Below are 25,907 nucleotides of genomic sequence, written 5' to 3' on the forward strand. Positions count from 1 at the left end.
GTCACACTTAAGCAATGGTCCGGGAGAAGTGCTCCACCCCTTCCCCGCCAACAGCAGAGAACTTTCACACTCACTTGTTCACAACTCTTTTGCTTTCCTAAGCGACCTGCAAATTCAGTTCTTCTCTGATACACTTCCCCGACACAGAAAAAAGCGGTATTACACAGGCTTTTACCTGTCTGAGCAATCCTTCGCTGATTCACGTCCTCAACAGAGCCAAGTGTTAGCCACAGGATTTTTGCCTATCTGAGCAGTCCTTATTGATTCACTTCCTCGCCACAATAGGCGGCAACCATAGATATTTTTGCCTGTCTGAGCAGTCCCTTATTGATTCACTTCCTCGGCACAATTGGCAGTAATCACAGGTCTTTTTGCCTGTCTGAGCAGTCTTTTATTGATTCACTTCCTCAAAAAAATAGGCGGTAACCACAGGTCTTTTTGTCTAATTCTATTCGACCATGCAGATTGACAGTTGCCACTCCAAACTGGATCGAACAATCAACAGGGCAGACATGATCGGAACGAGATTGAACAACCACCCCTTGATGAATGACTGAGCGAGCTGGATGAATTGAATGACCCACCTGACTTGGACTGATTGAATAAGATGAATGGGTTGCGTTTGTGCGAACTCAAACAGGCCTAAACAAACAAGTCGGCCAAACTGAATCAGACAACACAATCCTAACTCAGACTGGCCAGATGAACCACCCGAACAAGACAGTTGAATAACCCCACTCAACGGAACCATCCAAAACAGATGAAACACACAACTCCCAATCCGCAGTGGCCACACTAATATTTCAATTATACTTTCACTGCTGCAACCCTTAAAGCTTTTCTTTTTCTCTTCTTTTTTAAAATGATTTTTTTTTAAATGATTTATTGACTTCAAAAGCTCCTAATATCCTTTAGTTCGTTAAATTTGGAGAGACCTACTTGGTGTTTCTATTGCTGATGCAGGCTCCGAAACGAACCACACAAACTTAAACTATAAGTAAGACTTGGCTTTACCTCTCTTTGAGGTGGCCACCTGTTTGTGCTATTCATCCAGAAAGACCCGTCTGCAGTCACAGAGTTTCCAACCATTTACTGGTCCCTTGTAGCCACTCCTGGCAAGCTCACCATTTATGTCGTGGAAATATTCGCTCAATCATATTTCTCAGATACCGGAACTTGTGATTTCAAATGTACTTCATTACAAAGTAACAATCCGAGCTGCCACATGGACCAACTGACTTTCCAGCCTCGGTACACCTTTTATACCGTTTTCATCCTTAAGTCACACACATAGTAACTCCTCTTTATGTTAATGATTCATCCCCTTTGGCATTTAGCCACCATTATCTTTTTGCCTCGCACTTATTTTAGCTTGGTTTCCATTTTCTTATTGGTACAGACATTAGGGCATAGATTCTATTGGTGGCGTAACCATAGCAACGATACAAAAATAAACAGACACGCACACTCCTAATGCAGGTGCATGTCTAATGGTGTTTAAGTAATACAAACCTATGCTCTTAAGGCATGTCTAATGAACCTCACGGGACTAGGTAATGGCTTCCCTTAGCCTAATGATCTAGACACATAGAGTGCACTTCCAATGAACCTCACGGGACTAGGTAATGGCTTCCCTTAGCCTAATGATCTAGACACATAGAGTGCACTTCCAATGAACCTCATGGGACTAGGTAATGGCTTCCCTTAGCCTAATGATCTAGACACATAGAGTGCACTTCCAATGAACCTCACGGGACTAGGTAATGGCTTCCCTTAGCCTAATGATCTAGACACATAGAGTGCACTTCCAATGAACCTCACGGGACTAGGTAATGGCTTCCCTTAGACTAATGACCTAGACACACATATAGAGTGCACTTATTCTGCTTACTACTCTAAGATGTATAATGTGCACACCTGTACTGGAAAATTCCCAATAGGGTTGGATGTATGGTTGTAATGTGGTGCTGGAAGGTGTAATGTACTGGGATGTTGTGTACTGTGAAATATGATTGTGTGGAGGTTGTGATGGCATGCGATGCAATTTTAGGGTGTGGGGGTTAGTGATGGCTCATTTTAAAGTAAGACAAAAAGTCAAAAGTCTCTCTCTTTCTTTCTCTCCTCTCCAGTCACAACACCAAAACCACGTCATGGCTGGATCCTCGGCTGGCAAAGAAGGCCAAACCACCTGAGGAGTGCAAAGAGGACGGTGAGTGTTTGTGTTTTTATGTTGATGCGTAAGGTTTCTCTCTTCTCTTCCTCTCCTCTCCAGTAAAGGACCTGTGTGTGATGGGAATTATAATTGCTATGTGGAGTGTTAGCACAAACCCTGCTCTCTGTATCCCCCATCCCCTATCTCTCTAGCTTGCTTGCTCTTTTTCTCACGTGATCTGTTTCTGTTCATGTCCTGCTTTCTCCCTTTCTTTTTATCCATTTTTATTCTCACTCACAACCCACCTTTGGAGTAATACGTGGGCAGTTATCTTGATACCTGAAAAAAATACAGCATAGTTAATCATCGTATTGCATAGAAGGAGGGAATTGCTGCCATATTGCCTCCACCTATCCACTCAGTATATGTCCTTCTACATCAGAAAGGTCAAGGGAAATGAAGGAAAGGGCAATAAGACATAGGGAGGGCCCTGAGTTTTGTGCAACCATGTAACATAGCAATATTTTATTCTGTATTTGAAGCCGTAGCCCTTTACACTCACAACCAGTACATGGGTTGAAAATGGCAGATTTGCATTAAAACCCCAGATGGTAGCATAAGAATAGATTTTTCTGAAATTAACTCAGTCTTTAAAACATTTTATCACAAACTGTATCAACCTGAAAACAAAAGTTCAAAGAAAGATATTTCCTAAATAAGGTACATTTACCAATTATAAGTGAACCGGAGAACATGTATATGGATAGAAACATTTCCCTAGGTGAGCTGTTGGAGGCCATTACGTTTACAAAATGGTTAATCACCTGGTAATGATGGATTCCCAGTGGAAATCTACATATACTTTCATCCCAAATTACTAAAGTCTATGTTACTTATGTTACTCACAGCAGCTCTAGCGAAAATGTAACTTACCCAATCACCATAAGAAAGATACGGAACCATTATCATGCGGATCCTTCCAACCAATGTCACTTTTTATTGTGGATTATATATCCTTTTTAAGGTATTGGCTTTTTGCATGGAAATACACTGAACCAAAATATAAATGCAACATGTAAAGTGTTGATCCCATGTTTCATGAGCTGAAATAAAAGATCCCAAACATTTTCCATACGCACAAAAGCTTATTTCTCTCAAATTTGGTATACAAATTAGTTTACATCCCTGTTAATAAGCACTTTTTTAATGAGCCAAGATGACCCATACACTTGACAAGTGTGCCGTATCAATAAGCTGATTAAACAGTATGCACAGGTGCACCTTGTGCTGGGGACAGTAAAAGGTCACTCTAAAATGGTCACACAACACAATGCCACCCAATTCTGGAAGCCTCTCATGAGGAGGAGATCAAGCGGGACTACCACGCATCTGTCATCACTACTTTGCACATGAGGACTTCCAGTAGGGCAGCCCTGCATCAAGAGGAATGGATCTCTCCAACATTGAAGTGCCGATAGACAATTTGCAGAGAGACGCACGCGTCTGTGCCGGTGGACAGCTAAGTGGGGTGAGTTCACCCAACGCCAGAAGTCACTCATGAGGAGGAGGCCAAGCGGGACTACAACAAAAAATAATGGAGGCCATCAGCCCAAGAAGCTGCAGATTGACAAGCTGCAGAATCCAGAGACAATCCCAAATAGATTTTCTACTGGGTCAGTAGGAGCAAACTTTTGGCACGATTTATCCTGAAGCCTAGAGTGAGCAGGTGCGACAACAGCTGTGCTGTTTGCTCCGCTGCTGGAGGCCGAGTGTCTGCATAGATCAACCAGTTGTCATTGTACGTCAGGAATCTTAAGCCTCTCCCCCATAGGGGGGCTAGGGCCGCTTCGGCACACTTCGTGAATACCTGCCATGGACAGACCAAATGGTAAGGTGTTATATCCGCAGGCTATGCCCTAGGAGGTGAACCTCATATCTCCTGTGTGCAGGATAAACTCCTGAGTTTAGTCTGCCTGACACATATGTTGCTCTGAGAGACAAGATGTTCCCTGCTCCCTCCATAACAAGATGTCTCTCGCCAGACAGTGAAGTTGCCGGGAATGCACTCTTCCTTGGGAGTAGTGCAGGTAGAGAGACGGGTTTAAGCGGCATGAGGTCACCCAATGCTGGAAGTCTCTCATGAGGAGGAGGCCAAGAGGGACTACCACAATCATGGAGGCCATGAGCCCAAGACGCCTCAGACAAACATCCAGTAAGTCACACTGAGAGTCAGTGGAGAAAGCAGTCACTCTCTCCGCGGTGAGGGCTGCTCGACAGGTTACAAAGACTAGAGACAATCCATAGATTTGCTGATGGGTCGGTAAGAGCAAGCTTATGGCACGATTTATTCTGAAGACTAGAGCGAGCAGATGCGACAACAGCTGGACTGTGAGTTCCGCTGACTGAGCCTGAGTGTCTGCGCAGATCAATCACAGTCGATGTACGTCAGGACTCTTAAGCCTCTCTCCCATAGACAGGGCTAGGGAGGATTTGGCACACTTTGTGTATGTCCGTGGGGCTAGGAACAGACCGAATGTTAAGGTGAGACATCCGTAAGCTGTACCTTAGGAGGCGAACCTCATCTGCTGTGTGCAGGATAAACTGATGTGGAAATAAGCATTCCATTTGGGGGCCAAGAAGTAGTGGCTGAAGAAGACCTGGTGAGCTTCCTCCCTCGGCACCACACGTGTGGCTCTCTTCGCCAACAGAGACTGTATCTTGTGTCTGAGGGCTCAGACCGCTTTCCCCTGTGCAGTGGACTGCACTATTCCCAGGTAGTCTCTACCCCTGAAAGTGGCTCTGCCCAGGAACACTCCATCAATGACACACAGTCTGGGAAGGCTGGTACACGTTGTCGGATGGATATGGAAGGACCCTTATCACTTTCAGATTAATCAGAAAGGTCCACCCCCTGGGAAAGACAGGAGACCTCTGAATTTGTCAAGAGCTCAAGCGGAATGGAAGACTGTATAGCCTCTTCCCTGCTCTGTGACTTAGTTCTCAACGCAGTCATCTTTGAGCAAGAGCGAGGCCTGAGCAATGCTTTCTACATACTTTACGATTAATGACACCGGGGCCCAGTTTAGCGTAATGCACACAGCTAGTGGGGTCAATGAGAGCCGCCAAAGTGTGGTCTACGCTGAGGCAAGTAGCACAGAGCCGATATGAATCAGACTGGATGTAATGACCGCAATTGGCAGGGAAAGCTTTGCTAGGCTTGTGCTGCTTTTTCTCCCCCTTCCCTAATGACATCTTGTTTCAACTGGACAAAGTTAAATGGAATTACCAGGGGGCTAGCTAGCTGCTCCACACGCTGCTACTACGATGCGAAGTCGGGAGAGACACGGAGTAATGTGAACTTGAACCAGGTCAAATAAAATAAAATTGTATTGGTCACATACACAGATTTAGCAGATGTTATTGCGGGTGTAGCGAAATGCTTGTGAGCCTAGCTCCAACAGTGCAGTAATATCTAACAATACACACATCTAAAAAGTAAAAGAAACAGAAATATTAGTGATGAATGTATGGACAGTATATGGATATGTCATATCTGAAGAACAGTATATGTACAGCAATAGTTAAATAGGATAGGCCTTGACTAGAACACATTATGTACAGTGGAATTGAAAGGTATTCAGTCCCCTTGACTTTTTCCATATTTTGTTAGGTTACTGCCTTATTCTAAAATTGATTAAATCGTTTTTTTCTCTCAGCAAATCTACACATAATACCCCATAATGACGTTTTGCTAATTTAAAAAAAATGGAAACAAGCAATATCACATTTACATAAGTATTCAGACCCTTTACTCAGTACTTTGCTAAAGAAGCTTTTGCACCGATTACAGCCTTGAGTCTTCTTGAGAGTTTCTCCCATTCTTCTCTGCAGAGCCTCTCAAGCACTGTCAGGTTGGATGGGGAGTGTCGCTGCAAAGGTATTTTCAGGTGTTTGATCAGGTTCAAGTCCGGGCTCTGGCTGGGCCACTCAAGGATTTTCAGAGACTTGTCCCTAAGCCACGCCTGCATTGTCTTGGCTGTGTGCTTAAGGTAAGGCCATTGTCTTCTTGTAGGGTGAAACTTCGCCCCCTACTGAGGTCCTGAGCAGGCTTTCATCAAGGATCTTTCTGTACTTTGCTCTTTTTGTCTCAATCCGGACTAGTTTCCCAGTCCCTGCCGCTGAAAAACATCCCCACAGTATGATGCTGCTACCACCGTGCTTCACTTTAGGGATGGTGCTATGTTTCCTCTAGACGTGACGCTTGGCATTTGTCGTCCCCTCCCTGACCAAGACCCTTCTCCCCCGATTTCTCAGTTTGGCCGGGGGCAGCTCTAGGAAGAGTCTTGGTGGTTCCAAACTTCTTCCATTGAAGAATGATGGAGGCCACTATGTTCTTGGGGACCTTCAATGCTGAAGAAATGTTTTGGTACCCTTCCCCGGATCTCTGCCTCGACACAATCCTGTCTCGGAGCTCTACGGACAATTCCTTCGACCTCATGGCTTGGTTTTTGCTCTGACCTGCACTGACAACTGTGGGACCTTATATAGACAGGTGTGTGCCTTTCCAAATCATGTCCAATTAATTGAATTTACCACAGGTGGACTCCAAGTTGTAGAAACATCTCAAGGATGATGAATTGAAACAGGATGCACCTGAGCTCAATTTCAAGTCTAATCGCAAAGGGTCTGATTACTTACAAGGTATTTCTGTTTTTTTAAACTTTATTAATTTGCCAAAAATGCTAAAACCTGTTTTCACATAGTCATTATGGGGTACTGTGTGTAGATTGCCTAGGAAATTACGCAACAGAATGTGAAAAAAGTCCAGGGGTCTGAATACTTTCCAAAGGCACTCTACAGTATATGCATATATTTCTAGGTATTACTGCACTGTTGAAGATAGAAACACAAGCATTTTGCTGCACCTGAGAACATCTGCAAATCTGTGTTTCGCGACCAATATGCTGATTTGATTTGAAAAGAAAGGAAAGAGAATAGGACATCGTAAAAGAAGGGGAGGGTTTAAAGACTTAGAAAATAGGACATAGGGAAGGAAGGGAATAGGACCTCTAGGAAATGGTTTAGGATATAGGAAGAAAATCCTCTTTGTAGTATTGGTACATAGCCCCAATGTTGTTGTTGTTGTTTGCTGCCAGTCTGACTGAAGGATTCTGGGATTTCCTGGAGCGTCACAGTTTCAAAAATTTAGGCAGAACTACATGCATGTTTACTTTCATCTGCTTTTCCTCATCCCCATCTGTTTTCTCATCCCTTTTCTCTTCCTTCCGTTTCATTGTCTTTGTCCTTCACTCTCCCTCTGTCAGTCTCTCGCTCTCCTGCTGTGTTTTGAGTGAGAGGTGATGGGTGAGAGTGTGTGTGCACGTGTGCATGAGATGTATTTGTGCATAGACTTTAGTTGGTGTATGATCAAGCTTGTATGTACAGTAAATGCTTTAGCTGACTCATAGTTCAAAGGCTTGTCACCACAGATCTAGCACACAGTCTTTGAGAGAATGGCGCCGGAGGGGATGGCTGCTGTTCTATTTTGTTAGATTTTTCATGTTGCTTGTAACTTATTTTTTTTGCTTATTTTGTACATAATGTTGCTGCTACCGTCTCCTATGACCGAAAATAACTTCTGAACATCAGAACAGCGATTACTCACCTCAAACTGGATGAAGATTTTGTCTTTAACTTGTCCGACGTGAAGGATATACTGCTTTCCAAATCCCCGTAATTTACGTGAAGAAAAGACAGAGAAAAAGGGGGCGGAGGTTAGGCTGCCTTCTGAGAATTCGTAGGCGAGTGAGTAAATCTCCACTACCATCCGTTCTATTGACCAACGTGCAATCATTGGAAAAACAAAATGGATGACATACGATCAAGACTATCCTGCCAACGGGACATTTAATACTGTAATATCTTAGGTTTCACCGAGTCGTGGCTGAACGACGACACAGATGATATAGAGCTGCCCGGGATTTTCCATGCATCAGCAGAACAAAGAAGCTACGTCTGGTAAGACGAGGGGCGGGGGAATGTGTATATTTGTCAATAACAGGTATTGCTCCCTATGATGGCGCCGGAGGGGAAGGCTGCCGTCTTATCGGCTCATGCTCACCAACCATGCTATTTTGTTTGTTTTTTCGTGTTGTTCGTAACTTGTTTTGTACATAATGTTGCTGCTACCGTCTATTATGACCGAAAATAGCTTCTGGCCATCAGAACTGCGATTTCTCATCTCAAACTGGACAAATAGTTCTTCTACAATGAGTCAGATGGGAAGTATATAATACAGACACCCGACCAGGCCCAGATCCTCGTTATTCACTGGAGAAGGAAACGGAGATCCCGCGGAAAGAGATCAGGCTGCCTTGTGAGGGTCAGGCGACGAGTGGCTAATCTGCCCTTGCTCTGTCCTGCTAGCTAACTTTCAATCGCTAAATGGGAAAAACTGAAATCACGTTTATTCTACCAACAGGACATTAAAAACTGTAATATCTTATGTTTCACAGAGTCGCGGCTGAACGACGACATTAATAACATACAGCATACGCTCTATCGGCAGGACAGAACAGCAGCCTCTGGTAAGACATGGGGCGGGGGCCTATGCATTTATGTAAACAACGATATCTAAGGAAGTCTCGAGGTTTTGCTCGCCTGAGGTAGAGTATCTCATGATAAGCTGTAGACCACACAATCTACCTAGAGAGTTTTCATCTGTTCTTTTCATAGCTGTCTACATACTTCTACAGGCTGTTGCTGCACTAAAACCGCACTCAATGAGTTTTCTACTGCCATAAGCAAACAGGAAAGCGCTCATCCAGAGGGGCGCTCCTAGTGGCTAGGAACATTAATGCAGGGAAAATTAAATCAGTTTTACCTAATTTCTATCAACATGTTAAATGTGCAACCAGAGGGGAAAACAACTCTAGACCACCTTTACTCCACACACAGAGATGCGTACAAAGCTCTCCCTCGCCCTCCATTTGGCAAATCTGTCCATAATTCTATCCTGCTGATTCCTGCTTACAAGCAAAAATTTAAGCAGGAAGCACCAGTGGTCAGATGAAGCAGATGCTAAACTACAGGACTGTTTTGCTAGCACAGACTGGAATATGTTCCGGGATTCATTCAATGGCATTGATGACTATACCACCTCAGTCACTGGCTTCATCAATAAGTGCATCGAGGACGTCGTCCCCACAGTAGCCGTACGTACATAACCCAACCAGAAGCCATGGATTACAGGCAACATCCACATCGAGTTAAAGGCTAGAGCTGCCGCTTTCAAAGAGTGGGACACTAACCCAGACACTTATAAGAAATTCCGCTATGCCCTCAGACGAACCATTAAGATTGAATCCTACTACACCGGCTCTGATACTTGTCGGATGTGGCAGGGCTTGAAAACTATTACGGACTACAAAGGGAAACCCAGCCACGAGCTGCTCAGTGACGCGAGCCTACCAGACAAGCTAAATGCCTTTTATGCTCGCTTCGAGGCAAGCAACACTGAAGCATGCATGAGAGCACCAGCTGTTCCGGACGACTGTGTGATAACGCTCTTGGTAGCCGATGTGAGCAAGACCTTTAAACAGGTCAACATTCACAAAGCCGCAGAGCCAGACGGATTACCAGGACGTGTACTCAAAGCATGCGCAGACCAACTGGCAAGTGTCTTCACTGACATTTTAAACCTCTCCCCGACCGAGTCTGTAATACCTCCACTACCGTTTAAAAGTTTGGTGTCACATAGAAATATCCTTGTTTTTTTAAAGAAAAGCTCATTTTTATGTCCATTAAAATAACACCAAATTGATCAGAAATACAGTGTAGACATTGTCAATGTTGTAAATGACTATTGACTAGTTGAGTATCTGGAGCATCAAATCAAATCAAATTGTATTTGTCACATACACATGGTTAGCAGATGTTAATGCGAGTGTAGCGAAATGCTTGTGCTTCTAGTTCCGCCAATGCAGTAATAACCAACGAGTAATCTAACCTAACAATTCCCCAACTACTACCTTATACACATACACACGGGATAAAGAATATGTACATAAAGATATATTGTCACGTTCCTGACCTTATTTCCTTTGTTTTGTCTTTGTTTAGTTGGTCAGGACGTGAGCTGGGTGGGCATTCTATGTTATGTGTTTCTATGTTGGGTTCATTTTCAATTAGCCTGATATGGTTCTCAATCAGGGGCAGGTGTTTTACGTTTCCTCTGATTGAGAACCATATTAAGGTAGGCTGTTCTCACTGTTTGTTTGTGGGTGATTGTTGCTGTGTCTGTGTTTGTTCGCCACACGGTACTGTTTCGTTTCGTTCGTTCCTGTTCGTGCGTTCATGTTTTATGTTCTCATGTTCAGGTCTGTTCACGTCGTTTTGTTGTTTTGTAGTTTATCAAGTGTTTTTCGAATTCGTTATTATTATTTTTTTAAAGTATGTATTCAAACCACGCTGCATTTTGGTCCGATCCTTGCTCATCCTCAGACGAGGAGGAAGACGAGCGTTACATATATGAATGAGTGATGGTACAGAACGGCATAGGCAGATGCAGTAGATGGTATAGAGTACAGTATATACATATGAGATGAGTAATGTAGGGTATATAAACATAAAGTGGCATAGTTTAAAGTGGCTAGTGATACATGTATTACATAAAGATGGCAAGATGCAGTAGATGATATAGAGTACAGTATATACATATACATATGAGATGAGTAATGTAGGGTATGTAAACATTATATTAAGTGGCATTGTTTAAAGTGGCTAGTGATATATTTTTACATAAATTTCCATCAATTCCCATTATTAAAGTGGCTGGAGTTGAGTCAGTATGTTGGCAGTAGCCACTAAATGTTAGTGGTGGCTGTTTAACAGTCTGATGGCCTTGAGATAGAAGCTGTTTTTCAGTCTCTCGGTCCCTGCTTTGATGCACCTGTACTGACCTCGCCTTCTGGATGATAGCGGGGTGAACAGGCAGTGGCTCGGGTGGTTGTTGTCCCTGATGATCTTTATGGCCTTCCTGTGACATCGGGTGGTGTAGGTGTCCTGGAGGGCAGGTAGTTTGCCCCCGGTGATGCGTTGTGCAGACCTCACTACCCTCTGGAGAGCCTTATGGTTGTGGGCGGAGCAGTTGCCGTACCAGACGGTGATACAGCCCGACAGGATGCTTTCGATTGTGCATCTGTAGAAGTTTGTCAGTGCTTTTGGTGACAAGCCGAATTTCTTCAGCCTCCTGAGGTTGAAGAGGCGCTGCTGCGCCTTCTTCACAACGCTGTCTGTGTGGGTGGACCAATTCAGTTTGTCCGTGATGTGTACGCCGAGGAACTTAAAACTTACTACCCTCTCAGCATTTGTGGGTTCGATTACAGGCTCAAAATGTCCTGAAACAAAGCACTTTCTTCTGAAACTCATCAGTCTATTCTTGTTCTGAGAAATGAAGGCTATTCCATGTGAGAAATTGCCAAGAAACTGAAGATCTCGTACAACGCTGTGTACTACTCCCTTCACAGAACAGTGCAGTTAACTGCACCTCCGATTGCAGCCCAAATAATGTAATGAATTTATCCTCTGCAGCAGAGGTAACTCTGGGTCTTCCTTTCCTGTGGCCAGTTTCATCATAGAGCTTGATGGTTCTTGCGACTGCACTTAAAGAAATTGTCAAAGTTCTTGACATTTTCCGAATTGACTGCCATGTCTTAAAGTAATGATGGACAGTTATTTATCTTTGCTTATTGAGCTGTTCTTGCCATAATAAGGATTTGGTCTTTTACCAAATAGAGCTATCTTCTGTATACCACCCCTACCTTGTCACAACACAACTGATTGGCTCAAATGCATTAAGAAGGAAATAAATTCCACAAATTAACTCTGAACAAGGCACACCTGTTAATTGAAATGCATTCCAGGTGACTACCTCATGAAGCTGGTTGAGAAAATGCCAAGAGTGTGCAAAGCTGACATCAATGCAAAGGGTGGCTACTTTGAAGAATCTCAAATGTCTTCACTAATATTCTACAATGTAGAAAATAGTAAAAATAAAGAAAAACCCTTGAATGAGTAGGTATGTCAACTTTTGACTGGTACTGTAGATTGACACACCGGTGCTTCAATCGACTCTAGTGAATGGCTGTGATCGGAGAATGGATCAACAACATTGTAGTTAATCCACAATAATAACCTGACAAAGTGAAAAGAAGGAAGCCTGTACAGAATGAAAATATTCCCAAACATGCATCCTGTTTGCAACAAGGCACCAAAGTAATACTGCAAAAAATTTGGCAAAGCAATTCACTTTTTGCCCTGAACGGGATTTACTTTCGCTTCTCTCCAATCCTGGAGACACACACTTTCTAGTCGGCTTAAATTGAAAATATGACAAATAGGAGTGGCAATATCGTCTGCTATTTTCCTCAGTCATTTTACATCCAAGTTGTCAGACCCGGTGGCTTGTCATTGTTCATAGACAATAATTATTTTTTCACCTCTTCCACATTCACTTTACGGAATTCAAAATTACAACGCTTGTCTTTCCTAATTTTGTCAGATATACTTGAATGTGTAGTGTTAGCATCTTGCCAATTAAAAAATCATTAAAGTGTTTGGCAATATCAGTTGGTTTTGTGATGAATGAGCCATCTGATTCAATGAATGATGGAGCTGAGTTTGCCTTTTAACCCAAAATTGTATTTAAGGTGCTCCAAAGCTTTTTACTATATTTTTTAAATGTAATTTATCTTTGTTTTATAGTGTAGTTTAGTCACATGATTTCTCAATTTGCAATATGTTCACCAATCGATTGTGCTGCCATTCCTTTTGTCTCATCCCTCTCAACCATACAATTTGTCAATTCTTTATCAATCCACTGGGATTTAACAGATTTTACAGTAATTTTCTTAATGGGTGCATGCTTATTAGTAACTGGAATAAGCAATTTCATAAATGTGTCAAGTACAGCGTCTGTTTGCTCTTCATTACACACCATGGACCAAAAAATATTATTTCCATCAACAACATTGGAATCATTACATTTACTGTATGACCTCTTATACACTATATTAGGCCCAGCCTTTGGAACTTTGGTTTTCCTAGATATGGCTACTATATTGTGATCACTACACCTCGATGGATCTGGATACTGCTTTCAAGCTAATTTCTGTAGCATTAGTAAAGATGTGATCAATACATGTTGATGATTTCATTCCTGTGCTGTTTCTAACTACCCTGGTAGGTTGACTGATAACCTGAACCAGGTTGCATGACCTGGTTACAGTTTGAATCTTTTTCTTGAGTGGGCAGCTTGATGAAAGCCAGTCAATATTTAAATCACCCAGCAAATATACCTCTCTGTTGATATCACATACATTATCAAGCATTTCACACACATCATCCAGATACTGGCTGTTAGCACTTGGTGGTCTATAGCAGCTTCCCACCAGAACGGGCTTTAGGTGAGGCAGATGAACCTGTAGCCATATTACTTCACACGAGATCCTCTCTAAGCTTTACAGGAATGTGGTTCTGAATATAAAACAGCAACACCTCCACCGTTGGCATTTCTATATTTTCTGTAAATGTTATAACCTTGTATTGCTACCACTGTATCATCCAAGGTATTATCTAAGTGAGTTTCAGAGATAGTCAGAATATGAATGTCATATGTTACTAGCAAATTATTGATTTCATGAACCTTGTTTCTTAAACTACATATGTTAACGTGGGCTATTTTGAGCACTTTTCTTCTGGGATGCTTGCTTGTTTTCATTGCTTTATTGGGAAGCTTAGCAGAAGTAGATATGCTCATGTTATTTATGTTAGTGCAGGGTGAGCTGCACACAGTGGACTTCCTCCTAGGGCACACCGCTTCAGTGCGAACAGTATACATTTGGTTCATAGGCACATGATTACTACATACAACAGCTGTAGGATCAGCAGAGGCATCCAGGGCAGTTAGAGGGACATACATTAGGTTACTTACATTGTCTACCAACGCTCCTGGTATAATGTACATTTGCTGAAGCATTATGACAACTCTGCATCACATGGAAGGGATTAGCTGAGCTGGGCTTGGGTCGTTGATAAGTCATTTTCTCATCGCAGTCTTATAATGCCGTGAAAGGATCCAGGAACCCAAATGATTTGGGTGGATCCCATCCTCCTTGTAAAATGTTTTTTTGTTTCCAAAAGGTATTGAAATTGTCAACAGAAGTTATACCCATTGAGCTGCAATAATCACATAGCCAGGTCAGCACCTCAGGAGTAAATGTCAGTTGGCTTTTCATAGCCGATCATTCAGAGTATCTCTACCGCTCCGGCTGTCTCTAGAGAGTTGAAAACAGCAGGTTTGGGACAGGTAGCACGTCCGGTGAACAGGTCAGGATTCCATAGCCTCAGGCAGAACAGTTGAAACTGAAGCAGCAGCACGGCCAGGTGGACTGGGGACAGCAAGGAGTCATCAGGCCAGGTAGTCCTGGGGCATGGTCCAAGGGCTCAGGTCCTCCGAGAGAGAGAAATAAAGAGAGAAAGAGAGTTAGAGAGCGCATACTTAAATTCACACAGGACACAGGATAAGACAGGATAACAGACTGGCCCTAGCCCCCCGACACATAAACTACTGCAGCATAAATACTGGAGGCTGAGACAGGAGTGGTCAGGAGACACTGTGGCCCCATCCGACGATACCCCCAGACAGGGCCAACCATGCAGGATATAACCCCACCCACTTTGCCAAAGCACAGCCCCCACACCACTAGAGGGATATCTCCAACCATCAACCTACCGTCCTGAGACAAGGCCGAGTATAGCCCACAAAGATCTCCGCTACGGCACAACCCAAGGGGGGGGGGGGGGGTGCCTTTCTGTTCACCTTCACACTCCTGGGCCAGACTACACTCAATCATAGGACCTACTGAAGAGATGAGTCTTCAGTAAAGACTTAAAGGTTGAGACCGAGTCTGCGTCTCTCACATGGGTAGGCAGACCATTCCATAAAAATTGAGCTCTATAAGAGAAAGCCCTGCCTCCAGCTGTTTGTTTAGAAATTCTAGGTACAGTAAGGAGACCTGCGTCTTGTGACCGTAGCGTAAATATGTACGGCAGGACCAAATCGGAAAGATAGGTAGGAGCAAGCCCATGTAATGCTTTGTAGGTTAGCAGTAAAACCTTGAAATTAGCCCTTGCCTTAACAGGAAGCCAGTGTAGAGGCTAGCACTGGAGTAATATCATAATTTTTTGGGGTTCTAGTCAAGATTCTAGCAGCCGTGTTTAGCACTAACTGAAGTTTATTTAGTGCTTTATCCGGGTAGCCGGAAAGTAGAGCATTGCAGTAATCTAACCTAGAAGTGACAAAAGCATGGATACATTTTTCTGCATAATTTTTGGACAGAAAGTTTCTGATTTTTGCAATGTTACGTAGATGGAAAAAAGCTGTCCTTGAAACAGTCTTGATATGTTCGTCAAAAGAGAGATCAGGGTCCAGAGTAACACCGAGGTCCTTCACAGTTTTATGTGAGACGACTGTACAACAATCAAGATTAATTGTCAGATTCAACAGAAGATCTCTTTGTTTCTTGGGACCTAGAACAAGCATCTCTGTTTTGTCCGAGTTTAAAAGTAGAACGTTTTCAGCCATCCACTTCCTTATGTCTGAAACACAGGCTTCTAGCGAGGGCAATTTTGGTGCTTCACCATGTTTCATTGAAATGTACAGCTGTGTGTCATCCGCATAACAGTGAAAGTTAGCATTATGTTTTTGAATGACATCCCCAAGAGGTAAAATATATAGTGAAAGCAATAGTGGTCCTAAAACGGAACCTTGAGGAACACCGAAATGTTCAGTTGATTTGTCAGAGGACAAACCATTCACAGAGACAAACTGATATCTTTCCCGACAGATAAGATCTAAACCAGGCCAGAACTTGTCCGTGTAGATCAATTTGGGTTTCCAATCTCTCCAAAAGAATGTGGTGATCGATGGTATCAAAAGCAGCACTAAGGTCTAGGAGCACGAGGACAGATGCAGAGCCTCGGTCTGACGCCATTAAAAGGTCATTTACCACCTTCACAAGTGCAGTCTCAGTGCTATGATGGGGTCTGAAACCAGACTGAAGCATTTCGTATACATTGTTTGTCTTCAGGAAGGTTGCTGCGCAACAGCTTTTTCAAATTTCTTTGAGAGGAATGGAAGATTCGATATAGGCCGATAGTTTTTTATATTTTCTGGGTCAAGGTTTGGCTTTTCCACTTTTAGTGAGTTTGGTACACATCCGGTGGATAGAGAGCCGTTTATTATGTTCAACATAGGAGGGCCAAGCACAGGAAGCAGCTCTTTCAGTAGTTTAGTTGGAATAGGGTTCAGTATGCAGCTTGAAGGTTTAGAGGCCATGATTATGTTCATCATTGTGTCAAGAGATATAGTACTAAAACACTTGAGTGTTTCTCTTGATCCTAGGTCCTGGCAGAGTTGTGCAGACTCAGGACAGCTGAGCTTTGGAGGAATATGCAGATTTAAAGAGGAGTCCGTAATTTGCTTTCTAATGATCATGATCTTTTCCTCAAAGAAGTTAATGAATTTATTACTGCTGAAGTGAAAGCCATCCTCACTTGGGGAATGCTGCTTTTTAGTTAGCTTTGCGACAGTATCAAAAATACATTTAGGATTGTTCTTATTTTCCTCAATTAATTTGGGCTCTTCGATACTGCACGGTACTGTATTTCCAAGCTAGGCGGAAGACTTCCAGTTTGGTGTGGCGCCATTTCCGTTCCAATTTTCTGGAAGCTTGCTTCAGAGCTCGGGTATTTTCTGTATACCAGGGAGCTAGTTTCTTATGACAAATGTTTTTAGTTTTTAGGGGTGCAACTGCATCTAGGGTATTGCGCAAAGTTAAATTGAGTTCCTCAGTTAGGTGGTTAACTGATTTTTGTCCTCTGACGTCCTTGGGTAGGCAGAGGGAGTCTGGAAGGGCATCACGGAATCTTTGTGTTGTCTGAGAATTTATAGCACGACTTTTGATGCTCCTTGGTTGGGGTCTGAGCAGATTATTTGTTGCGATTGCAAACGTAATAAAATGGTGGTCCGATAGTCCAGGATTATGAGGAAAAACATTAAGATCCACAACATTTATTCCATGGGACAAAACTAGGTCCAGAGTATGACTGTGGCAGTGAGTGGGTCCAGAGACATGTTGGACAAAACCCACTGAGTCGATGATGGCTCCGAAAGCCTTTTGGAGGGGGTCTGTGGACTTTTCCATGTGACTATTAAAATCACCAAAAATTTGAATATTATCTGCTATGACTACAAGGTCCGATAGGAATTCAGGGAACTCAGTGAGGAATGCTGTATATGGCCCAGGAGGCCTGTAAACAGTAGCTATAAAAAGTGATTGAGTAGGCTGCATAGATTTTATGACTAGAAGCTCAAAAGACGAAAACGTATTTTTTTTTTTGTAAATTGAAATTTGCTATCGTAAATGTTAGCAAAACCTCCGCCTTTGCGGGATGCACGGGGAATATGGTCACTAGTGTAACCAGGAGGTGAGGCCTCATTTAACACAGTAAATTCATCAGGCTTAAAGCCATGTTTCAGTCAGGCCAATCACATCAAGATTATGATCAGTGATTAGTTCATTGACTATAACTGCCTTTGAAGTGAGGGATCTAACATTAAGTATCCCTATTTTGAGATGTGAGGTATCATGTTCTTTTTCAATAATGGCAGGAATGGAGGAGGTCTTTATCCTAGTGAGATTGCTAAGGCGAACACCGCCATGTTTAGTTTTGCCCAACCTGGGTCGAGGCACAGACATGGTCTCAATGGGGATAGCTGAGCTGACTACACTGACTGTGCTAGTGGCAGACTCCACTAAGCTGGCAGGCTGGCTAACAGCCTGCTGCCTGGCCTGCACCCTATTTCATTGTGGAGCTAGAGGAGTTAGAGCCCTGTCTATGTTGGTAGATAAGATGAGAGCACCCCTCCAGCTAGGATGGAGTCCGTCACTCCTCAGCAGGCCAGGCTTGGTCCTGTTTGTGGGTGAGTCCCAGAAAGAGGGCCAATTATCTACAAATTCTATCTTTTGGGAGGGGCAGAAAACAGTTTTCAACCAGCGATTGAGTTGTGAGACTGCTGTAGAGCTCATCACTCCCCCTAACTGGGAGGGGGCCAGAGACAATTACTCGATGCCGACACATCTTTCTAGCTGAAGCTATGTTGCGCTTGGTGACCTCTGACTGTTTCATCCTAACATCGTTGGTGCCGACGTGGATAACAATATCTCTATACTCTCTACACGCGCCAGTTTTAGCTTTAGCCAGCACCATCTTCAGATTAGCCTTAACGTCGGTAGCCCTGCGCACTGGTAAACAGTGTATGATCGCTGGATGATTCGTTTTAAGTCTAATACTGCGGGTAATGGAGTCGCCAATGACTAGGGTTTTCAATTTGTCAGAGCTAATGGTGGGAAGCTTCGGCGTCTCAGACCCCGTAACGGGAGGAGAAGAGACAAGAGAAGGCTCCGCCTCAGACTCCGACTTGCTGCTTAATGGGGAAAACCGTTTGAAATTTTCTGTCGGCTGAATGAGCGACACCGGTTGAGCATTCCTACAGCATTTCCCTCCAGAAGCCATGAGAAAGTTGTCCGGCTGCAAGGACTGTGCGAGGGGATTTATACTACTATCTGTACTTACTGGTGGTACAGACGCTGTTTTATCCTTCCCTACACTGAAATTACCCTTGCCTTAACGATTGCGTCTGAAGCTGGGCTTGCAGCACAGCTATCCTCGCCGTAAGGCGATCGTTCTCCTGTATATTATGAGTACAGTGACTGCAATTAGAAGGCATCATGTTAATGTTACTACTTAGCTCTGGCTGTTGGAGGTCCTGACGAACCATGTCCAGATAAAGCGTTCGGAGTGAAAAAGTTGAATGAAAAAAAAGTTGTGAAAAACTAAAAATATAAACGGTAATTAAAAAGTAAAAACCATAAAGTTGTAAGGTTGGCAACAAAACGCACAGCAACACGTCTGAAAGTTCTGCAAGTTGTGACCGGAAATGACAAGCTGACCGGAAAGTGAACGGCTGAGAAACTAGAGTAGTAGTGTGCTCTTCTCTCGTCTTAACTTCCAATGCTCCATCCCCCTGCCCAACCCCCCTCCACACCACTCCACCAACCTCCAGGATGCCCGGCATTTTTATCTTTATTTAACTAGGCAAGTCAGTTAAGAACAAATTCTTAGTTTCAATTACGGCCTATGAACAGTGGGTTAACTGCCTTGTTCAGGGGCAAAACGACAGATTTTTACCTTGTCAGCTCGGGGATTCGATCTTACAACCTTTCGGTTATTAGTCCAACCTGCCGCCCCATCAGAACATTCCAGGCATTCCCGTGATTGGCAGATAGCAGGTTGATTGGCATGTCGGAGCCCGCGAACACTGGGTACTGGTAAGTACAACACAACCAACTAACAGCATAACACGTAACACACAGCTGTCTGTGTGGGTCGCTACAATACCGTGCATCATAGGGAAATTATGCAAGCTCTAGAATGCCTTTCAAGCCAATCAGAAAGGAGTATTCAACAATGCCATGGTATAAATGCAAATAACAGATGAACAGTCATTAGTCTATTATAATCAGATTGCCTTGTGACATTATTCAGCAGGCCAAAAACTCCATCCCACCTGAACAGGCTGTGATTCCAGGCATCTTTTTTCAAACAGTTCTTTCACAAAAAGGGTGTTATCATTTTATTTTGTTATTTTGACTTCATAGTGTGGAAATATAATTTAAAAAACCTGCACTGCCCATTTAAGGTACTCTTTGTGTTTAGGTAGAACAGTGAACGACTTACAGGAGAGAGTGGAGAGGATGTGCTAGAATTGCAGTACGGGCAGCTCACAATTGGCCCAGCGGCATCCGTGTTAGGGGATGGTTTGGCTGGGGTAGGCCGTCATTGTAAAATAATAATTTGTTCTTAACTGACTTGCCTAGTTAAATGAAGGTTAAATGTTTAAAAAAAGATCTGAACCCAGGTTTGCAGTGCTACATGAATGCTGGAGGCAGTAGCTTAGACCGCTAGACTACCCCGGGACACGATAGGGCACTACTTTTGACGAGTGTAACATAGACCTACTGTATAAAGACATTATTCACAACAGGACTAACAGTACTGTACGTGTGAATGAATGTATGGGCTCTGTTGTGGAAGAGGATCGACAAATAATCTCTCCTGAAGATGGAATGCTGCATATGAGTGACTCGTGAATATCTGAAATTGAATGTTTGAGAAGTTTCACACAGAGAGAGAGAATGAAATATTCATTTTTCACATGATACATTTCAGTGTAGGAATGTAATGTTATGGTTATGAAAGGGTATTGTGCGAATGTGTGTGCATGCATCTGCATTTGTGTGTATGTGTGCGTGCGTGCATATGTGTGTGTAATGAAAGATAAAGTGAGGGAGAGAGGAAAATAAGAGTAGAGGAGGACGGAAGGAGGACAAGAAGATGGGGAGGGAGGAGGATATAGAGGGTGAGAACTGGAGGAGGATGTAAGGAGGAGACGAGGATGGAGGAGGATGGATGGAAGAGAAGGAGGGGAGAGGATGCTGGGAGGAGGACATTTACAGAACAGCCATGTCAGCCACCCAAAGAGAGGAAGGGGGAAAAGAGAGGGTGACAGAAAGCAGTGTTAGTAGTGAAGGAGCGAGTGCAAGATACTTTCAGTTGAAAGAGGGAAAAGAGAAAGATATTTACAGATGAACCACATTGGTACAATACTGTAAATAATCATGTTAACTATACAGATGTCAGATCTTAATTTGATCACTCTTTTGTTGTGTAACATTTTCCTGTGCATCAGGAAGTTCAAATGAGCCTTGTGAAACCCGCAGTTCTCTTTCTTTCCATGCGGGTGCGGTCGAGTCATTCGGATCAGTGGGGCCATATCTGTGACCGACCACCTCGATTCGGTCTTATGTAGTAACATTTAAAATGCTAGTTTTTACATTGGATAAAAGTAGAGACTCTAGAAAATGGTATATCATACACTGCAGTTGAGGAACAATGGGAAAGTAATTCTGCTTTGAAAGTTGATAAACTTGTAATGCCACTTTTGAGAAAATTGCCCTTGAGTGTTTTGGTACACCTACTGGAGAGCTCTTCTTTGTTTCCACCCATTCCGCATCGTTCACACCCTCCTAAGCCTTAGTCCCACCCATCTCTTTATGATTCAAGTGAGGCCATATGGTAAACACACGCTATATCAAATCAAATCAAAGTTTATTTGTCACATGAACAGGATACAGAAGATGTAAACGGTACAGTGATAGTACTTTCATAGTAGCAATATAATAAACAGGGAGCGTCCAGATTAAAAATATTTTTGCGTTATTAGATGACGCTTACACAGACACATTTGTCTAAATTGATGGGTCATGTGAAGGAAATGCTATAACCACCCCTCACCCACATCTAGCTAAGTGGATGGGTTACTATTGTCTAGACATGTACACATGTTCATGAAATACAATCGATGGCCGTAATAACCCCCAAACACACCTGCTAATTTGATGGGTCATGTAATAATCCAGCCGAAGTGGAGTCTTTTGTTTAAACATGTACAGTTGAAGTCGGAAGTTTAATACACTTAGGTTGGAGTCATTAAAACTCGTTTTTCAACCAGTCCACAAATTTCTTGTTAACAAACTTTAGTTTTGGCAAGTCGGTTTGGACATCTACTTTGTGCATGACACAAGTAATTTGAGTTTTACACAAGTAAAACTATAGTTTGTTTGTAAGAAATTTGTGGAGTGGTTGAAAAACAAGTTTTAATGACTCCAACCTAAGTGTATGTAAACTTCCGACTTCAACTGTCGGTAGCTAGCTAAACAATTAACCGGCGTAACCCCAAATCATACTACTACCATTACAAACATAGTCATAGCTGTAGTATGAATCTGCAGTTAGCTAAAGCTAACAAACTAGGTTAAATGTTAACTAGCTAACATTTGGCTAAAATTAGCAATGCAAATAGATTTCTGATTCTAATAATATTACTACACAGATCATGCACTCAATGTTAGCTATCGAGCCAGCAAGCTAATGTTTGCTTGCTAACAGTATGTTTAACTTGCAATAAAATCGTATTTGCGACAAAATTAGAAACGTATATTGTATCTTGAAAATGTAGCTAGACTCTTACCCGTATACATGGATGAAAGCTTCATGGCAAACTGGAACCATTTAACTCCATTTTGTTTGGAGCTACGTCTTGTTTGGCCAGCTTTGTGTCAAGTCACTCCGGTTCACCCTGACCTTGGCTTGTACAGAAAGTAGCCCATCACTTTTTCCTACTGATCTGTCAATAGTGCCTGCTATATTCAGGGCATCAATGTTGTTGAGAAAAGTAGCAAAACTTTTGTAGTTCTCGATGGCTAACGTTATATCTTTCAAAAATGGCGCGGTAGAAAGGACTGTCAACACATACTGAACAGCCCACGTTATAGACCGAAGCCTGCTCCATGGCAGACCAATCCAAACTCATCTCCCGGAATGTCCAGCTCATACTTTATCTCAGGCAATCATGGCTAGTGGGAAGGTTCCTGACTTTTTCCATATCTAAACCAACTAGGCTCGTAACTTAACCATTTTATTCATATTTATGGATGGAATACAAGTTTGTTAGTAACATATTTGGTTATGTAGAATACTGTGATCATTATGTGATCTCGCAGACATGGATTCAGCTTTGATCTAACTGTATTAAACAAGCACCATTCACCTGAGTAGCCTGTTCTCTGTATACAAATGCGCAGAACATGACCCCTACATGTGCAGACTTAAGATCCAGCGAACTACAGATTTGGATCCGCAGCCTCTCCGTTTATTTCAAAGACAGTTGTATTTAATGGATAACATAAATAGGAAACAAATAAAATAACAACAGTAGGCTACACCAACATTAGTATCCATTCATGCAAAGTGTGAAAATGAGTGCGCAAATCGTGGTGCTCGGAGCTGAAGCTTAGACCACTGCACTACGGCAGTTCACAATGCTCTAGCAAGCTGTGAGAATACTTGATGATACTTGATGGAATAAAGTCAGTTGGTTTGCAGAGCTTTCCCCAAACCATAGCCCTAGGTATTGTACTGCATTGTATAGCCTACGAGATTCTATATATTCAATATTCATTTAAATCGTCCTGTTGCAGGATGATTTTCCTCCTGCAACAAAATAGGTCAAATTAACCCTGTAGGTCTAAACTAAGGTGACCAGATTTCTGAAATGAAAACCGGGGACATTTCCAGTTCGGCGGTCAATAAATAATTAACATATCCAATGTTATTATCTATGAAATAAAAAAAGGGGACAATTCCGGCTTCATGTATTTAGTCTAACAGGCACACTGTGATAGAGAAAACAGCTATATTACAGAAACACTACAGACAAGACAGAACTGTCTGATCTGAACAGCCATTCAGTGGTCCTGGTACAATAAGATCAGAAGAGAACATGAGCAAAATTTAAAAAACAGACAATAGTATATGTGAATTACTTAACATAATAAATAAGATGCGGATGAGATTGGTAACTACATAATATACATATACCAACCTAATCTGTATATTTCTCAGAAGAATGTATATTCTTCAGGATTGCTCTGTCTTTGGCCAGCTTCTCCATGAACTCCTGGCAGGGGAGGTTGAAGTTTGTCTTCACAATAAGCATGGCAATTTTCTCATCATGTTTTTCATAAAAAGTGCATTTCCGTTTCTTGGAAAGAGTCATTGTATCTCCTCTGTCTGTTCTTCTTCACTCTCCTTGTGTCACTCTTCTTACTCTCTTAACTTTTTCTTCTCCTCCAATCTTTCTCCTCTTTTCTTCACTCGTCTTCCTTTCCTTCTCTTCACCTTTCCACCTCACTCTTCTACACTCTTTTTACTCCCTTCATTTTTCCTTCTCCTTCCTCTCCAATCTGTATTAATAAATAGCATACTATTAGATAAAATACTTTGGTTAACAGATTCCCATTGCTTGCCTCATTTTTGTATTTTATCTCACTAACATTGTTTGGACTAATACATTGGCAGGCTCTGTAACCATATCTTTACCTTTCCTCCTCTGTCTCCTTCACTCTTCTTCCGATCCAGTCTTCCTCCTCTCCTTTCTCTCCACTGCTAATGTTATCCATGAACATTTCTAAATATATTTTCACACTACTTATTATACCGCCAAACCATTAAAATTGTAATCTACAAAAATATTCTCAGAATGAATTGTGCATTCATTTAATATAATCATATTTTCAAAATAGCTCATCCACTGCATGTTTACATGTGAATGTTTTTTACTCTAGCTACCATAACAGTAGCTAGCTAACTTAGTCATAGTCTAACTTAGTCTACATAGCTAACGTTAGCTAGCATAACCTATTTAAAACCTTATAGAGCAGATCAACTATCTATATAATAAATTGTGACATTATAACATCACATAACAACATTGTAACTTACCTGGCTTGAAAAGACGTTTGTGGTGATGTTGTGGATTCACTTGATACTTGCTAGCTTCTGGCCGAGTTTTCCACAGAGCAGTTTTCTCTAAAACTATCGCGAGCAAGTAGTCAGTAGAAGAAGAAGAGTGAATGAAGCTGCTGTAGCGAGCAGCCCCCTCTGTTGGCCTAAACAAGCACAACGCGATTGAGATGTCAACCGGTAGGCTCTGCTGCCTGGTCTTTCTTGCCAAGTAAAATATTTCACTTTGAAGTCTGTACAGTTAAAAACTGGGACATTTCCGGGGACAGCTCCAGCCGGGGACTGTCCCCGGAAAACGAGGACGTCTGGTCACCCTAGTCTAAGCCCTTAGATCGCAATATCGATGTAAGATTATCATCTATCGATGGTGGTGACTTATTAGTTTGTAGCTCATACGGTTTGGGTTTTAGAGACGATTTCATGACGATTTTCTTGTCCGGATCCTCTCGTGTGTTGAAAAAGGCTGTTTTCACAGCCTGTTATGTCCCATGGAATAATGGAATAAGTGCAAACTTTATGTCGATGGAAGAAGGTGGATTGATATGTAGCTACTACAAGAAACGGTAATTCGCTAGCATTAACACACAGGGAGCGTTTCAAATCAAATCAAATTGTATTTGTCACATACACATGGTTAGCAGATGTTAATGCGAGTGTAGCGAAATGCTTGTGCTTCTAGTTCCGACAGTACAGTAATATCTAACAAGTAATCTAACAATTTCACAACAACTACCTTATACACACAAATGTAAAGGAATTAATAAGAATATGTACATAAAAATATATGGATGAGCGATGGCCGAACGGCATAGGCAAGATGCAGTAGATGGTATAGAGTACAGTATATACATATGAGATGAGTAATGTAGGGTATGTAAACATTATATAAAGTGGCATTGTTTAAAGTGGCTATTCAGCATTCACACAGGTGGGTCAATTGACTCTAAGGGGATTTTATTAAGACCCGACACCTTTGTGTTCTCCTGCAACCCTGGTATGTATCAATGTCTTTGTTGTGATGTTACTCTTTTTCCTGACGAAGACCCAGTTATGTGTGGAAATGTTGTCAGTCTAGTAAAATATCACTTTTAACAGTATACAGATTCGTTTTGTTTTCATTGAACTAGTCGCTTAGTCCAGCACCTGGAAAAGGGTCCTTCTTGAATGTGATCATATTCCTGCCAAATCGTTCTCTTCCTTCCCTCTG

General features: G+C 42.3%; 1 protein-coding gene across 1 annotated transcript in view; it reads left to right on the forward strand.

The window, feature by feature from the left end:
• Positions 1-25,907, forward strand: part of LOC120054194 (membrane-associated guanylate kinase, WW and PDZ domain-containing protein 2-like) — a 285,181-nt gene that overhangs the window by 183,121 nt on the left and 76,153 nt on the right. Inside the window, exon 6 of the mRNA XM_039001646.1 lies at positions 2,130-2,209. Coding sequence (XP_038857574.1) covers positions 2,130-2,209 — 80 coding nt within the window. The remainder of the gene's footprint in view (positions 1-2,129; positions 2,210-25,907) is intronic.

The sequence above is a fragment of the Salvelinus namaycush genome, chromosome 9, assembly GCF_016432855.1.
Source record: "Salvelinus namaycush isolate Seneca chromosome 9, SaNama_1.0, whole genome shotgun sequence".
Lineage (NCBI taxonomy): Eukaryota > Metazoa > Chordata > Actinopteri > Salmoniformes > Salmonidae > Salvelinus > Salvelinus namaycush.